General features: G+C 38.9%; 1 protein-coding gene across 2 annotated transcripts in view; it reads left to right on the plus strand.

The window, feature by feature from the left end:
• The window catches only part of iglon5 (IgLON family member 5), a 424,128-nt gene that overhangs the window by 383,758 nt on the left and 21,689 nt on the right, over positions 1-18,681 (plus strand). For both annotated transcript variants that reach the window (XM_057833795.1, XM_057833794.1), the window contains exons 5-6: positions 17,854-17,985; positions 18,057-18,177. In XM_057833795.1, the coding sequence (XP_057689778.1) occupies positions 17,854-17,985; positions 18,057-18,177 (253 nt within the window). The remainder of the gene's footprint in view (positions 1-17,853; positions 17,986-18,056; positions 18,178-18,681) is intronic.

An 18,681-nucleotide genomic window follows, 5' to 3' on the forward strand; every position in this document is an offset into this window, starting at 1 on the left:
CCTATTCTGTCCTCAATGTGTGTGAGTACACAAATTGACAGATAGCGAACATAAGTTCCAAAAAGAAATCAGACGGTGTGGCAAAGTTGCATGGGCTTTACTGAAGTTATCTCTTTTTGACAGGAGCACGTTTCTTGTATTTTTGTAAAACTGAAAATAACAAGGCAATGTGTCAATAACTTGCATAAATCACAAAATAACATAAAATGTACACACACGTGTCCATTTGAGCAGTAGCACTAGCCAATTAGCTCACAAGCATCTAACAATGTAGCTGCATTTCACCATATATGTGAACAAATTCAAATACACATCATCAATAACTGTCTAATGCTCATGAATATAAACAAAGGAGGAATATAACTCACAAGCGATGCATGTATTAGACACAAACAGTGTGATGGGCTATGAGAACTGCCACTGAATACTGGATGCGGACGTTAGCTGGTCTGAATAGCACTGTCTATTAGTGTGAGTTCGCGTCGACATATAATCACGTCAGAAAAGCGCGCCGAAACCCAAATAATCAGCTGCACTGAATCGCCAGCAGAGGGCGACATTACGCCACATAACATATGCAAGTCACACCCAAGCGCCAGCAGAGGGCGGAAAAACTCCATAAAACACAATTAACAAGTTGGCCTTTCACTGTACTGACATTTAAATCTGTCTGAGCGGGCCTAGTGATTGCGTCAAATATTTTAACGTGATTAATTTAAAAAATTAATTAACGCCCGTTAACGCGATAATTTTGACAGCCCTAATATATATATATATATATATATATATATATATATATATATATATATATATCATGGGTCAAAATTACTTTTCGAATAGATCACGTGACTAGCACCTTAGACAGTCATTTGCTTTGCATAAAATAAAATAAAAAAATTAGGGGAGGGCAGTTTTATTTTTCAAATTATTTTTTTCTTTGAATTTTTTTTTGTTTTGTTTTTTTTGACTGAAGCAACTTTTGGGGGGATTGAATGATTTAGACACAAATATCCTACCCTACCTAAGGATTGCTCAATCAAAGAAAACGTTTTATTTGAAAAATTAAGTGTTCAAATGAAAATGTTTCAATCTCAAATATTTTTTCGCATTCAAAAATGTTTTGTATGACTGAAATTTTTCTTTTTTGGTTGAAGTGATTTTTCTTTTTGAAAATATATATTTTTTGAAGAAACTTATTTTTTGATTGAATAGTAAAGACAAAAACGTCCTAGCCAAAATGTGGCCCAAACACATATCAACATTACTTCAATCAAAAAAGTTGCTTCAATCAAACGAAAAAAAAGCTTGACTCCAATCAAAAAAAATTCAATCAAGGAAATATAGCTTTCAAATGCATTTTTTTTTTTTTTGTTTCAAATTTATTTTTGCATTCAAATACATTTTTTTTGAGTGAAGCGACTTTTTTTTATTGAAAATATATATTTTGATTGAAGCAACTTTTTTTTTTTTTTTTTTTTTTTTTTTTTTTTTGGATTGAACAATAAAGACACAAATCTACCTCCATATGGCTCCGCCCAGCGGAAACGATTTTTGACTGGGTTAAGTACATTGGCACGACACTGGCGGGCGTACCATATTCAATGGATGGCGATCTTGGCGAAAAGTATTGCCTAAGCAGCCTGATTTAGAATTCCCCTCAAGAATGATGGGAAACAAAAAACGCTCATTGTTAAGTTATTGTTATTAATATTCTTGTAAGTTAATTTTATTGATGACAATGCGTTTCGGGGTCATCAACATGTTGTCCCCCCCCCCGCCCCAAAAGTCAAACCCCGCCTATGGATGCTAACGCTGTTTAACTCTTATTTAAGACCATGATGGACATAGCTCTACCCTTTCAACACTTTCTTAAAGCAGCACCTAACGGCTTGGACCTTTCCATAGTCGTAGTATTAAATGTTGTATTGACAGCAACTGAATTGAGATATTCATTGAAGGAATTAGTTATCTTTCTCGCACACACCATATAACTGTTTGCATTACTCGAACACACGTAATACAACCAATCAGGGAATAGTATCATTTCTCATATGTACTGTAGGCAGTGTTGTCAGTAACGCGATTACTTTCTTTCAGTAACGAGCAATCTAACGCGTTAGTTTTTCCAAGCCAGTAATCTGATTAAAGTTAGTTTCCTCAGTCCTCAGTGCGTTACTATTTTGTTTTTGCCTCATACTGTATGTAGAATGAAGAATACTGTAGTCATGTACGAAGAGCATTTGAATAGAAAATACCGCATTTGAGTTTGGGAGTGACATCACATCTCACGTTTTCTCATCGGAAAAAAACGGGTCACGTGCAGTACCATGCTGTATGCGCACCGTCTGCCACATAGCCTGGCTACCTATAGACCCTACCCACGTGACGTCACAACTCCGCCCTCCTGACTGGTGCCGCCCAATTGTCCGTCAACACATCGTGTTTACCTGTTACGGCTACATACATTCCTCCTATTTACGGCGTGTTTTTCTGCTCGTTAACATTAATAATCTAAATGGTGAAGGCATGTGTGGCGGTCGGTTGCAATAACAGAGAAGATAGACGGAGAGACTTGAAGTTCTACCGGATTCCGACAGACCCCGGAGAGGAGAGCGAGATGGGCTGCTGCAATTCGACGAGAAAACTGGGCTCCAAACGATTACCACAGATAATGTAGTAGTCATTTTATATCTGGTAAGATGCATTTAATATATATTTAGAGGGTTTTGGGCTGACAGCCACAATTAAGATCATTGCTAGGCTAATCGCCGACAACATACACATATGTATGTAGTGAGAGTGCTATCGCTAAACCATATAAACATTAAAAGCCCTAGCTCCATTGACAAATGACATGAAATACATTAGACTTGACAGTGGATGTTAGCAAGAACAAAAGATTTTGAATTGAAAATTTCGTAACTCACCTTTCCCAGCACAAGATAGATTCCTGCCGAATTTTCGTGGACGAGGACCTGTTTCACCCAACCAGCAACGAAGTATTTATAAGCCTCCAAGCTCTTAAAGTTTTTCAAACTTTCGTGAGAATAGGCTGATTTTGTGTGGACAAGATAGTTGTAAATATCAGGGTAGCTAGCAGATGTTAGGCAAAGACGGCGAAGACAGCGGGTCGAAAACCATCGATTTAGGCATCAAATATGGATCTGGCGAATGGATAAACTGAAGCTTTTCCACATAACGCCTTTTATGCAACGCATCCAGTGAGTTTACGGCATCCGAAAGCACCGGGTCTTCCATGAAATGCATTATAAATTGCTCGATCAATTGAGACCATTGATAATACAGACACAAAATGACGGACAATGGGGCGGAACAATACAGCGATCACGTGATTTTGTGACGTCGGTGGGTAGGGTCTATAAGGATGCTAACAGTAAAGGAGCCGGAGAGATACAACAAACGGCTGCATTTGCTCACTGGAGATACAGCCATTACTTCACATACCCGTCCAGTAAAGATGACAAAAATATCTCTGTGCGTTCCAAACTCTGCGCTGGCTCAGAAAGACCGCTAAAAACTCGACATCCAATTCAACAAGGAAGCACTTGGAATTACAGCACAACGCGTCATGAAAAAAACTCAAAACAAGACAGGTAACGAGACAGCCAGCAACTACCCTTTATAATATGTGTAATTATGTACATTTTATAGTTAGTTTGTAATCGTAGGCGGAGTTTTACATTTGTGGGACTGGGGGGAGAAGCATGTTGAAGACTGAAACGAAAGTCAAAAGTTTGGACACACTTCTTAATTTTTGCTTTTCATATATTTTCACTGCTATTGTAAATTCTCACTGAAGACATCAAAACTATGAACGAACATGTGGAATGGCAAAAAAAGTGAAATAACTGAAAACAGGTTTTGTATTCTACATTCTTCAAAGTATCCACCTTTGAGCTGTCTCCAAACTTTTGGCCATTACTGTACAGCATCTTGATACTGTTCAAGTTCAATCAGCTGTTGGAAGTTGTTGTTAGTAGTGTTTGAAAGCTTAGGTTTAAAGAAATTCTAAATATCCATCTTGCCTCCTCTGGTGTAGTTTTGGCTAAGCAAAGCAAAGGATAGTCTCAAGGTGCTAGTCACATGATCTGTTGATTTTGACCCATTATGAAAACTGTACGTTGTAGGATTTTTGTTCATTTCATAAATTTTTGTTGTTTTATTGCTTTACAACTTTTATAGACAACATTTTAATGGCTACGTCTTTATTTCAAAGGGGAAGTTCAGAATTTTTTACATTGGGCTTCATCTTGGAGTTAGCGGGGATTTAATTAGTCGTTGGACTTTATTTAAACAAATTTCGTGCAGTTTGTCAGTTATTTGTTAGTTTATAGGCTCCGGGATGGCTAAGCTAGGGCGAGTCAATGGTGGTTGAAATCAACTCCATCGACTAATTAAACCCCCGCTAACTCAAAGATTAAGCCTTATGTGAAAAACTCAATTACACGTGATGAAATGTTTCTGTTATTTTTATGTTGAGGCAGCAAAAGGAGAAAAATTGGTAAAAAGTAACTGATAAGTTACTTTTAAAGTAACTTAATTACCTTGATAATAAAGTAATCAGTAAAGTAACTAGATTACTTTTTTGAGGTGTAATCAGTATTCAGTAATTAAATTACTTTTTTAAGTAATCTGTGACAACACTGACTGTAGGATAGTTTGTACTACTCTAAAATAGCTAAATAAATAGCACACCCTAGTTTAATGAAAAGAAGCAGAATAGATACACGACGCCATCTTGTCACAGAAGCCCAATGTGTGCGTCACGAGTAATATTGACGCATCATCTATCACATTCAGTTCTCCCGGCCACTCCAAGGACAAAGAGCAGGGCGCGCTATCCTAAAACAAGGAGCATCTCGACCAGCCAGGATAACAAAGTTGATAGCAGGCGCTTGGGACGTCAAGATCATCATCGGTCGCTGTGGCAACCACGTCCCATCCACGCACGAACCTAACCGCCCAAAACCAGTCACAGAGGGATGATCCCGAAATAACACCCAGCCACACCTTCGGCCCGGCCCACTCCACTGCAGCCTTCAAAAAGACTGGACACTACACTGAGATAACAAACGATTCGCTGCTCGGAAACATTGCTATGGAGCCGTTGTTTTGACGACCATGGATCCAGAATTGGCCCTCCGTCGTCTGTTTTTGCCTTGTTTTTTGACCATTGTCGACGAATAAATTGTCAGCCTGTTTCCGTTGAGCCAACACGGAAGCGGTAAGCCGCGGAGCACCATTTCCGTTCGGCTGTTGCCGTTTCCGTGCGGCTTGGCCGGGGGGGCGAATTCCTTCCGTCCTTCCTTATCAATTGCACTAGCCACTAACACATGAGATGATGCAGAACCCCCCCCCCCACACACACACCTTTCAGTATCAACAAAAGCGCAAGCTTATGTGTAGCATATTGAAATGCACTTGATATGTTAGAAACATTTAGGAAGCGTACAATAACGGTCACGTTGGTGTTCCTTACGACATCCACCATATGGTGGCGCCTCTTTAGTTACGAGGGTAAATCAATAATTATACACACTTTTTATTTATTTATTTTTTGTTTATTTAAAAAACACAAAACACAAAATTCATCCTTTTTCTACAAAATCTCCACTCATTTGGATGCAGTTGTTACAGCGGTGTACAAGCTTGTGTATACCATCTAAGAAGAAAGTCTTTGGCTGGTCACACAACCATTTATGCACCGCTTTTTGCACTGCTTCATCAGTACATTTATGACCCCGGAATACATTTTTGAGTGGAGCAAAGAAGTGATAGAAGGAGCAAGGACTGTAGTGATGAACCTATGATTCATCTCCAGTGACTATCCGACTCAGAAATTCTTCATCTTCATTGTTGTAGCGGTTCAGTGACGTTTGGCAGATCTCCATACGTCTACGCTTGTGCTCTTCTGTAAGCTGTCTTGGCACACACCTTCCAGAAGCTTTATTGTACCCAAAGATTTCTTGAATGATTTCTTGAGCAGAGCCAAAACTGATCTTCAAAGATTGTGCTATCTAATCAATGGTTATGCGTCGGTTTGCCAATATCACTTGTTGAATTTCAGCAGTCTGCTCTTTACTGGTGGAGGTTGATGGACGTCCTGCTTCTTCTGCTAGTTTTAAACTTCTTAATCCTCTCATATACCGTTTTTCTCGATAGTGCATAGTCTCCATATTGTGCTAAGTCTTTTTTGAATTTCTGCCCCCGGTGAACCTTCTGACCACAAAAATCGGACCACAGCACGTTGTTCTTCTCTGGTGCATTGTACAAGTGGAGCGTCCATTTTTATCAACTAAAAATAACACGTGTTAAAACTGAACCAAAAATTAAATTAGCTGATCGTGATCACGTGATAAAGTAGTCAAAACGTGTTTTTTAAAAAAAAAAAAAAAAAAAAGTGAAAAAGATTAACCAAGAGTGCGCTATAGAGCAATGTGCGGATAATTTTTGATTTACCCTCGTATGTTCATTTTCTTCTTCTGTGGCTACTCTTTTTGTTTGAGTCATTTGCGACCGTGGCCCGTTGTACTCCCGAGTGACGAGTGGTCGAGCTGGATTCATTCATTTTCTTGTGTATTAAAATTGCATAAGTGGAAGTCTGCTCCCTTTTTTGCTTTTTATACATGCATCCTGCCCTGCTACGCGTTACAAATGGCGCCAGAACATTTTTTTCCTGGACCTCAGTCAAGTTTTGGATCGGAACGTGACTTCGCCTCACATGGGTAGTTGTTGGCGATCCCTGTGCATCTGATGATTGTAGTTTTCCCAAGCGCGGCTGCGACATAGACGTGAAAGGGATCTGTCCATTTCTTGGATACGACCGTCGGACTGCTGTAAATCTTTGGCTTGGGATCTGCCTATTTCCTGGATGCTTAAGGTGATACGACCTCATGCCCAGACATTGCCCCAGAATCTGGGTTCTGGTTGGGCTGATAGTAAATGGAGCCTTTCACACTGATAGACTTGACCTGGATTGAGACATTTCTGGCCGTTGGCACTGTTTTGTGTGGCTCTTCTTTGTGTTTGTCATGTGTTAATTTGGTTACCGTATTTTCCCATATTTGTTGTTGTAATTGAGGTTCATGTTTTCCATGCTTTTGCAGTTCAAAGAGTAGAAAGTTTCACAGTGCATTTGTTTATAATGGCCTTTCAGCCTTTATAGTTGTCTATATTTAGGATGCTGTTTATCCGTTTTATGGTTCATCTTCAACTGTAAACGACTGTGGACAGCCTTTTTCTCATCGGGGGGGACTTTGTAACTGTCACATCTGTGTTCCTTACGACATCCATCATGCAGTGGCGTCTCTTTATTTATGTTCATTTTTTTACTTCTGTTGCTACTCTCTTTTTGTTGGAGTCAATTGTGACCACATGTGCATGGCCCGTTGTCAGTGTTGGGAAAGTTCATTTTCTACATGAAGTAGTTCAAATTGCAGTTCACAAATTTTAAAATGAACTGTTCAGTTCATAGTTCATCATTCAAAATTTTGAACTAAAGTTCATGGTTCCAAAAAATGAACTTTTGTAGTTTAGTTCTTTTTGTTCGCCAAAAATTGTTGCAAGCTATTATTGGCAGTGTCCATATAGAACCACAGACAGCAATTCATGTATCCTTTTTAACACTGAAACTATGTGTCAGATTCATCTTCATATTCAATTTCAAATCCTTCTCCAACCAGGGTTTACACTAGCAGTGAGGGGGCAGCCCTCAGACTGCTCTGGCCAACCGTTGCCGTCTCTTTCTTAATCGCACATGCTCGCAGTCGCAGATACCTAGCAAGGCTTGTCGCATGCTTTATTTCGATGTGTCGTTTATGGTTGGCTAAAGACGTTACCGACGTACGGACGGTCTTCTTCAATCCAGGTGGACAAAGTTTACAAGTAAACGTTATATTTTTGCCATCCGGGTTGGTACTGACTTTTTCGTAAAACTTTTAAATGCTGGTACTGTGTAGAAAGTTGCTCTGAGCGGGCCGGGTTTCGAGAGCTGCCAGCTTCTGTGTCCATGCTGCCGTTGTTGTGATGACGTATTTGCTTAAACGATACGGCCGTGACAGGCAGCTTGGGTTGCCAGGTTGGATAATTTTCCGCTTTTAAGGTTAATTTTTTTATTGTGTGTTTTTAGCCTATGGCTTTATATGCAGTTTTGTCGGTTAGGCTCTAAATGTGATGAACTCATGAACGAAGTTATGAGCACCGCTCACAACCGCTAGAATGAGCGCGTTCACAGTAACGTTCATGAGACAGAAATATGATGCGTTCAATTCACGTTCACCCAAAATATGAACGTGTTCATGAACGATCGTTCATTGAACGCGTTCGTGCACAACACTGCCCGTTGTACTCCCGAGTGACGATTGGTCGAGCTGGATTTATTAATTTTTTTGTCTATTAAAAGTGCATAAGTGGAAGTCTACTTCCTTTTTTACTTTTTATGCACACATCCTGCCCTGCCACGCGTTACAAATGGCGCCCGAACGTTTTTTTCTTGGACCTCAGTCAAGTTTTGGATCGTAACGTAACTTCGCCTGCCTCACGTGGATGGTTGTTGGTGAGCCCTGTGCTTCTGATAATTGGAGTTTTCCCAACCGCAGCTGCAGCATTGACGTGAGGGGGATCTGTCTATTTCTTGGAATGCGACGGTCTGACCGCTTTTTCAACTCTGGCTTAGGATACGTCTATTTCCTGGATGCTCGAGGCGATATGACCTCAGGCCCAAACATTGCCCCAGAATGACGTCAGGTTGGGCTGATAGTAAATGGACCAATGCCTTTCACACCGACAGACTTGACCAGGATTGAGCCATTTCTGGCCATTGGCACTGTTTTGTGTGGCTCTTCTTTGTGTTTGTCATGTGTTAATTTGGTTACCGTATTTGCCCATGTTTGTTGTTGTAATTGAGGTTCATGTTTTCCATGCTTTTGCAGTTCAAAGAGAAGAAAGTTTCACAGTGTATTTGTTTTCATTGGCCTACGTAGCATTTCAGCCTTTATAGTTGTCTATGTATAGGATGCTGTTTAGCTGTTTTATGGTTCATCTTCAGCTGTAAATGGCTGTGGACAGCCTTTTTCTCATTGGGGGGGACTTTGTAACTGTCACATCTGTGTTCCTTACGACATCCAACATGCGGTGGCGTCTCTTTATTTATGTTCATTTTTTTTCTTCTGTTGCTACTCTTCCTGTTGGAGTCAATTGTGACCGCATGTGCGTGGCCCGTTGTACTCCCGAGTGACGATTGGTCTAGCTGGACTTATTAATTTTTTTGTGAATTAAAAGTGCATAAGTGGAAGTCAACTTCCTTTTTTACTTTTTATGCACGCATACTGCCCCGCCATGCTTTACAGTAGCATGCGTATTTTTTTACCTCCAAAGCAATTTGAAACCCCCTGCACTAGATGCCGCCCAAGGCAACAGGCTACCTTGTCTATGCTGAGGGCTGGCTCTGAATTGGTCGACATGGTCTCGGCGGGACATGCCCATAGCACTTCACTACAGGATTGTCCAGAAGGCATCCTGATGAGATCCTTGAGCCAAAAGGGGTTTAGTGTTAGGTGAAAGAGGGACGGTGAGCGAAGAAGAGGGCTGATGTTAGGATTAGGATGAGATAGGTGGGTGATGAAATTATTTTTTTTTCTTTTGAATGGATGGAAGGATTTTTTTTTTTTTTAATAAAAGTAAAAACAAGGGGAAGGGTGATGAGAAATAGGAAGAGGAGATTAAAAAAAAAAAATGGAAGAAATCTCGTTATCGAATTTTGATTATGGGTTGGGTTACAGTTAGGATGTTTTGACGTTAGGGTCGGGCTCGGGTTTTAGGAGCAGGGTTATTCCAGATTAAATTTATATTTTGGAGTTTAAGGTTAGGGTAGGTACTGTATTAGGGTAATGGTAAATATTCGGGATTAGGTTTTTTGCCATCGTTAAAGTGAGGGTAAGTGTTTCAAGTTAGGGTGTTAGAGTATGCGTTGGGACAAGTTTTTTTAATGCCAGAGAAACTTAGACACGAGAACATTTTGAGTGGGTTTTCGTCTCATACTAAAATCTACATCATATTCCATAATAACCTGCCATCAGTCATTTTCTTCTCTGTGTTGTTACTAGAATGTGAAAAGACAAGAGGTGCTGAGAGCTCAAGTGATCTTCTCTGGCTCAAAGTGCCGGAAAACACTCTGTAGTGCTGAACCCCGGAAAACCTTCTTTCACTTTCATCCCAGCCGCCTCCTCTCCAGGTGGTCAGGAGTCAAGCTCCTTCCAAAGCTCCTAAGTGCTTGATGGAGTTGTATTTTTATACAGCATTGTACCAGTGCCTGCCCGCTGGCTGCAGTCAGATATCATCATCATTACTTGTCGCCCCCTTTGCAGCTTCCCTTCCTTCCTCTTCCTCTATTCTGGGAGTTTTTTCTTTCCAACCCAATAAGTGCAAGTTCAAATCAGGGTTAAGGGTACTCTCCTGTTGATGTTTGTGACACTTAGTGCCAGAAGTGGCACGTTTATCCACCAGGGATTCTGTTCAAACTGAAGGACATGAAAGATTGTTGTGTACAATCTTATGGTTCAAATCTTTGTGTAGTTGAAGACACTTAACCAGTTGGGTTCTGACCATTACCAGTACCAAGTAACAGTTGTTGTCTTCAACCCAACAGAGCAACAAGTTCAAAATTCAAATGAATGACCAAATCAAAAATGGGAAATCTTTGGTATGCCCAATCCAAGGACTTTTTGGACTGTTGTGTTCAGTTTATTGAGTCAAGCAATTGAGAATGTTTATTATCAATTATGATGTCAGAACTCTAGTAGATACATTTTTCCAATTGTAAGAAATTGTTTACCTGTTATAGACCCCCCACATTTCTTCTTCCTATATTCCATTTCATTTCACAGATCTGGGAGGTTTATTTATATTATATAAAATATAATAGAGCTGTCAAACGATTACAATTTTTAATCGAGTTAATCACAGCTTAAAATTTAATTAATCGTAATTAATCGCAATTCAAACCATCTATGAAATATGCCATAATTTTCTGTAAATTATTGTTGGAATGGAAAGATAAGACACAAGACGGATATATACTGTACATTCAACATACTGTACATAAGTACTGTATTTGTTTATTATAACAATAAATCAACAAGATGGCATTAACATTCTGTTAAAGCGATCCAAGGACAGAAAGACTTGAAGTTCTTAAAAGATAAATGTTTGTACAAGTTATAGAAATTTTATATTAAAACCCCTCTTAATGTTTTCGTTTTGATAAAATTTGTAAAATTTTCAATCAAAAAAATAAACTAGTAACTCGCCATTGTTGATGTCAATAATTACAGCATCCATCCTCTTTTTAGCTTCAACTGTCTGACAGTGGGCCTCAGGTTTTCTTGCAAAACATCCTGATAAAGTTTTGAATTCATTCTTCCATTAATAATTGCAAGTTGTCCAGGCCCTGAGGCAGCAAAACAGCCCCGAATCATGATGCTCCCTCCACCATGCTTCACGGTGTGGCTAAAGTGTTGATGTTGGTGAGCTGTTCCATTTTTCTTCTACACATGACGTTATGTTTTACTCCCAAACAATTAAACTTTGGTTTCATTAGTTCACAAAATATTTTCCTAAAACCTCTGTAGAGTGTCCTAGTGCCTTTTTGCGAACATTAAATTAGCAACAATGTTTTTTTTAGACAGGAGTGGCTTCCACCGTGACATCCTCCCATGAACACCATTGTTGGCCGTAGTTTTACGTATAGTTGATGTGTGCACAGAGATATCGGACTGTGCCAGTGATTTCTGTAAGTCTTTAGCAGACCCTCTAGTGAGTATTCTGCACTGAACTCTTGGCATCATCTTTGGTAAAAGGCCACTCCTTAGGAGAGAAGCAACAGTGCCAAACTCTCTCCATTTGTAGACGACTTCTCTGACTGTCGATTGATGACTAGGGATGTTTTTGTATCCTTTCCCATCGTTAAACGAATGAACAAAACTTGATCGCAGGTCCTCAGACAGCTCTTTTGACCAAGCCATGATGCACATCAGACAATGCTTCTCATCAAGACATTTCCTACCAGGTCTGTGTTTTATAGTGGGCAGGGCAACGTTAAACCACTCATCAGTGATTGAACACACACCTGACTTAAAATGTTTGGTAAAATTTGGTTTCAGTTGCTCTTTAGGTCTCCTTAGGTAGAGGGTTCACTTACTTATTTCCCCCTTTCTGTCATTGTTTGCATGCTATCCTCATTAAAATATGAAACCCTATACATTTTTGGGTGGTTTTAGTTAAAGTAGACACTGTATTTTCATCTGTGTGATTTTGACAAAGATCAGATCACATTTAATGGTGATTGTATGCAGAAATGTGAGAAATTCCAAAAGGTTCAGACACTTTTTCATACCACTGTATTTCCACCTGCCGGTTGCCAACATGTGACACAATATTCAATACATGAAGATTTTGGTCGTAAATATTCATCATTTTTAATATTCACGATTGTCTGCCCAGAACTATTCCGGACCCTATTATCAGGAGAAACTTATTCTCAACACATTTTGAAGGCTGCGTTGCATTGTTGATGTGTTCAACCCTAGAGACAAATCTGTCCTCTCATATCTACAGAAGTCAATGACAAATGCAGTCAGAAATGGGAAGTTTATGGTATTCAAAAGGACTTAGCAGATTGTTTTGTTCAGTTTAGAGACTCGACCACTTCAGAAATATTGAATAACGGTGTCAGAACTCTTCTACACACATTTTCCAATTGTAAAAGATTGTTTACCTGTTACAGACCGCCCACGTGTCTTCTTCCTACATTCCATTTCATGTCACAGTTCACAAAATGATTTGATTCTGAGAGATGTTAGCTTTCCCCACACACATAGCGATTCCTGGTTGTAAATATTCATCTTGTTGAATATTTAAAGACTGTCAGCCGTGACCTGTTTTGGACCCTATTATCAACAGAAATCTTTTCCCAACATACCATGGACCACCGGAGGCATAAAACAAGCTGGCGTTTGTCGTCCTTGGTCGAGAAGTGCAAAATCGTGACAAAAATAGGCTGATTATCTGTACGTGTCTACCGGGCTTACCCTCGAGTCCTATATAATAATATTTCTGTACGCCTTTTATCCTCTAGTACTGTGTGTCATGTATTCTCCTCAACCCCCATCGCCTCTAACTGTTTATTTCTCCGCACGTTTGCCCTAAATCCGTCTTTCCTCCTGCTTTTGTCGCCAGTGATGTCACATACAGGCACACCGTTGACGTGACTAATGCGACCAGTGAGCAGCACCGCAGCGAGCCTATCAGCCACAGGCAAACACTTCGGTTTCCCTTCCCGTCCGTTCCCAGAATCGTCGTCTCCGGCTCGGTACCCACGCTAATAATCCTCTGGCTCTAATCTTCAATTAGAGGCGGTGTGATAATCTCTGACGTGAATAATAGCGGCATTTAGCTTGGATTTTTTTGTGTGTAGTGAGGAGAATGCCTGCGCGTGTTTCTGATTGACAGCAACAATCCAAGAGAAGGATTTCCTTGTCATAGATGATGTATATGGTCTCGTTCCGTAGGTTACCCCCTTTAATAGGAAGAGGGCGGGTGGGATGTGATCGTGTTCTTTCTTGTTGGCCAATGAAAACTCTTGCGGGACGTCGACAATAACTCTAAGCGCAGCTGCCCTCCACCTCCCTTTGCGAGACTTTGTCCAGGAGCATAGGCTCCCGGGACTTTGTCAAAGTGATGTGAAGAGGGAAAAAAAACAATAAAGGTTTATTGAGCTTACTTCTATGAATAAATAAATAAAAATAAAAAAAGGAAAGGGGATTTTATTTTTTCAATTTTGATTCATACATTTTTAAACATAAAATAAAGGGAAATACTTTAAAAAATGGCCTTTTTAAAAGAGGAGGGAAAAAGTGTAGGAAAAATATTAACGCATTAAACAACATTAAACATTCATTTAGTTTACTTGTGAAAATTAAGAGGGGAAAAAAGACAAAAAAATCAATTTAAAAGGTAAAAGGTGTGAAAGAAAATCTACCCCTTCTTATAAACTAAATAGAAAAAATTAAATATTAGTTTAAACTTTTAGATGAGAAAAAGGAAAGTTCAATGTTCAATGTATTGATCCAGTTTCAACACGATTGGAAAAACATGTTTTTTACATTTTTCTTTCAACAGTATAATTAAAAAAAAAAAGCAAAAAAACTTATATGCAGTGGTGTTACCAGGATGCCAGGTGTGGGTGGGCATTAGTCTTACCGGGGGGGGATCTACAATGCTCAAGTTGGTCGAAATCCAGCGTAGGGCTACTGCACCTTAAAACATGTTTTGTTTTCTCCTTGAGATAACTGTGGTTGTGATTTGGTCTAAAAAAAATAATAAAAGTTGATTTGATTTTATATGACTTAGAACACATCCATAACTAAACAGTATGGACATGCATGTGACAATGTTTTTTTTTAGGTAAACTATTGTAGTTCCTGGGTTTTATCATTATTACTATAGTTATTCTTTGTTTCGCAGCCCCTTTGAGCTCAATTTGACCCCCTTAGAATGCTTCAAAATGCACCAAAATCGGCAGGCAGTTCAAGACAGGTGCAATCTTTCAAATACACTATGTAGCGCTCCCTAGCAGTCATTCTTTGTCCTGCCGACGCTTTGAGCCCTACTTTTATGACTTTTTTTAAAACATTTTGCTTTTCAAAAAAAGTGACACTTCAATAATATATATATATATATATATATATATATATATATATATATATATATATATATATATTAGAGCAGGGCGGTAAACCGAAAATTTACCGTCACCGAAATTCTTAACGATGACCGACGTAATTTTGACCATGTCGGTAAATTCGGTAAATTAATAAAACAAGGAAATATAGTCTTTTCATCCCGCTTTGATTCTGTGTTGTTCGTCTATGTTCATTCCCCTTTAAGAAACAGTCAATGGGCTTACGTAGGGAGTCACGTGATCATCAAGGAGCCAATCAAACAAAGCCCAGTAAGCTAACGCTAGCAGCTAACGCTACAAGCAAAACGTGATGGAGTGTGGCTTAAGGGAGGTTCACCAAACTTTTAACCGACATTTAGTAGACTCTTGGTGGCATCTAGACGGGCTTTCACCCGCTGTCCTCCCTGCTGTTCTCACGATTTCCGGAGATGGTGCTTTCAGTGCTTTCTACTGGTAGCCAGGCTAACGCTAGCTAGCGGCTAACGCTACAAATGAACGTGATGTAGTCGGATAGCGGCTCTAACTTGTCGAAACGGCTGAACTTAATGAGTGGATTGGGCACGGACTGCATCTAGCAATTACTATGTGGCATTATTTTGTATCTGTCTGTGTGTGATTCCTCTGATAGCTTTTGTGATGGTAAAGCATTCAGCTTAAAGTACAATCCAACGGCGAAACTTATAATGATCGAGAAATGGCCCCAGCTATTTTTCTGTATGTGCTTATTTCTGTGTCATAATTGCTATCATAAAATCTTAAGCGTTTCATTTGAAGAAGATCAATATAGCTTTAATGTGTGTGTGTCTCTCTCTGTTTGTTTGGGGGTTCATTTGTGCGTGCATTTGTTAAAAAAATGCACTGGGGGGGACCCTGAAACCATAATGTAAACACTTGTATTTAATAATTATGTCACAGCAGCCATTAACAATAAGTTGTCTTTTTGAAGTGTACTGTTCAAGATGCAAGTCATTTGTGTTACAATGACATGTTTGCACAGGCATATTGATTTTGATAATGTACATTGTTCAAGTCATACACGCTGTTATAAATGTTCATACTTGAATTCTTATTGCTTACATTACATTTTTATAAACTTAATGTTTAGACTGCATGTACAATTGTTAAATACAGTATATGAAATTGAATGCTGGTAAATAAATCAACAAGAAACAGTTAATCTGTATTTCATGCATTGATTCAGATTTTCAAATTATATAACAGTACGCTTGGGCGAATTTATCGTCATTTATCGTTATCGAGATAAATCTGCTCAATTTATCGTGATACATGTTTAAGGCCATATCGCCCAGCCCTAATATATATATATATATATATGGCGGCACGGTGGCTGAGTGGTTAGCACGGCTGCCTCACAGTTCTGAGATCAAGGGTTCAATCCCGGGCTTCGGCCTTCCTGTGTGGAGTTTGCATGTCCTCCCCGTGCCTGCGTGGGTTTCCTCCGGGAACTCCGGTTTTCTCCCACATCCCAAAAACATGCATGGTAGGCTGATTGAACACTCTAAATTGTCCGTAGGTATGAGTGTGTGCGTGAATGGTTGTATGTCTCCTTGTGCCCTGTGATTGGCTGGCAACCAGTTCAGGGTGTCCCCCGCCTACTGCCCGTAGTTAGCTGGGATAGGCTCCAGCACCTCCGCGACCCTTGTGAGGAAAAGCGGCATGTAAAATGAATGAATGAATGAATATATATATATTTCAAATAAAAAAACATTTTCAAAAATATATATTTTTGCAAATGATTTTTTTTCTTTGATTAAAAATAGTTTTTTGATTAAAGCAACTTTTATTGCGATTGAATGATTTAGACACAAATGTCCTACTCCTAATATGGCTCAAACACAAAAAGGATTGCTTCAATCAAAGAAAACAGTTTGAATGAAAAATAAAGTGTTCAAATGCGAATTTCTGAGTCTCAAATATTTTTTCACATTCAAACCTTTTTTTCTACGATTGAATTTTTTTTAATTTTTGATTGAAGTGATTTTTCTTTTGAAAACATTTTTTTTTTTTGTTTGAAGCAACTTATTTGATTGAATAATAAAGACACAAATGTCCTAGCCAAAATGTGGTCCAAACGCAAAATTACATGACTTCAATCAAAAATGTTGTTTCAATCAAAAAGAACTTGACTTAAAAAAAATTTTAAAAATCCATCAAAGAAAAATAGTTTTCAAATATATTTTTTGCGTTTCAAATTTATTTTTGCATTCAAACACATTTTTTTTTTTTATTTTTTTTTTTTTTTTTAATTAAAGTAATTTTTTCTTCGATTGAAAATATATATTTATATATATTTTGATTGAAGCAACTTTTTTTTTGATTGAAGCAACTTTTTTGGGGGATTGAATAATGACACAAATCTACCTCAATATACTTTGACCCTCTCAGAATGCTTCAAAACTCATCAAACTCAACAGGCAGGTGAACACTGGTGAAAACTTAAAATGTAAAAAAAATATATATATATATATATATATATATATATATATATATATATATACGTAAATATGTGTAGCGCCCCCTAGGAACAAAACCAATATTTCTTTTTTTTTAAGGTGAATGAGAACACATCAGTACTATATGAATGGGATACCATTCGCGGTGCCCCGACTGCCGTTAGTATTACATCCAGTTTTCTTTGGGTGGGCAGAGCGTGTCCGTGGGCGGGCACTGCCCACCCCTGCTCCCCACTGGTAACGCCCCTGTGTATAAGATGTATAATTTTATAAATGGATTTTTATCATCATCATTGTCGCCACATGTTTTTGGATAGCTACTGTATTTTGAGATTTAAGGGTACTCAAAGGGTTAATTCCAATTTATTAGTAAATTCGGGTCATGTCGCCAGCATAGGAAGGGAACTCGTTCGTAACCCGAGGACTACCTGTATTTTACAAAAATGTTATTGCGGACATTGCATTTCAGGGTCATCAACATGTTTTGCCCCCCCACACATACACACAAAAGTCAACCTTTATCTATGTGCCCAATCTAAACAACTTTATTCAATTTTATTCCGTTGCTTAATATCTATTGTTGTTTTTCATTTTTGTTTGTATTCCATGTGTGGCGAGCAGACGGTCTGGTGAGTGAGGGCGAGTTCCTGGACATAACGGAGATCAAGCGTCAACAGGCTGAAGACTATGAGTGCATCACCCACAATGGCGTGGCCCCGCCCGACCAGCGCAAAGTCAAAGTCAACGTCAACTGTAAATGCACCCGGTACATTGGCATCCGGTTATGTGACTCTAAACTACCTTGTTTTTGTTTTCCAACGAAGACCCACCCAGCATCACTGATATGAAGAACTTGCCCGCCCACTTGGGGAAGGCGGTCGTCTTGCGCTGCGAAGCCATGGCGGTGCCCCCTGCCTCCTTTGAGTGGTACCGAGACGACCACAGGTGAGGAATGCTTATTTCTAATGCCAATACCAATAGTAAATATATACCGCATTGGCCTGAATATAAGACTGTGTTTTTTGCATTGAAATAAGACTGAAAAAATTGGGTCGTCTTATATTCGCGGTCTAGACATTATACCCATTCACGACGCTAGAGGGCGCCAGATATCATTGAAGCGATGTTCTGTCATGACAGATTTCAGCTACTCTCAAGTTTAATCAGTTTGCATTATTTTATTGCAATGTTTTTCCTTATTCAGAGTAGTTTCAAGACTACAGTTACAGTTAGACTTCACTTTGATGGTTAATGCAGTTATTGCAATTTTGTTGTTTTAATCACAATAGATTGGTTTATTTACATTTCAAAAACCAGAAGCCATTCATTTACGAATGTGATTGCACTTTAGTTTACATATTTAAATGTTCAGATATTAGGATTTGAATGAGGCAAAATAACATGCTTTTTCTCTCAAATATATTGTTATAATCATTTGTTTCGGATGTA

This window comes from Corythoichthys intestinalis, chromosome 4 (assembly GCF_030265065.1).
Source record: "Corythoichthys intestinalis isolate RoL2023-P3 chromosome 4, ASM3026506v1, whole genome shotgun sequence".
Classification (NCBI taxonomy): Eukaryota; Metazoa; Chordata; class Actinopteri; order Syngnathiformes; family Syngnathidae; genus Corythoichthys; species Corythoichthys intestinalis.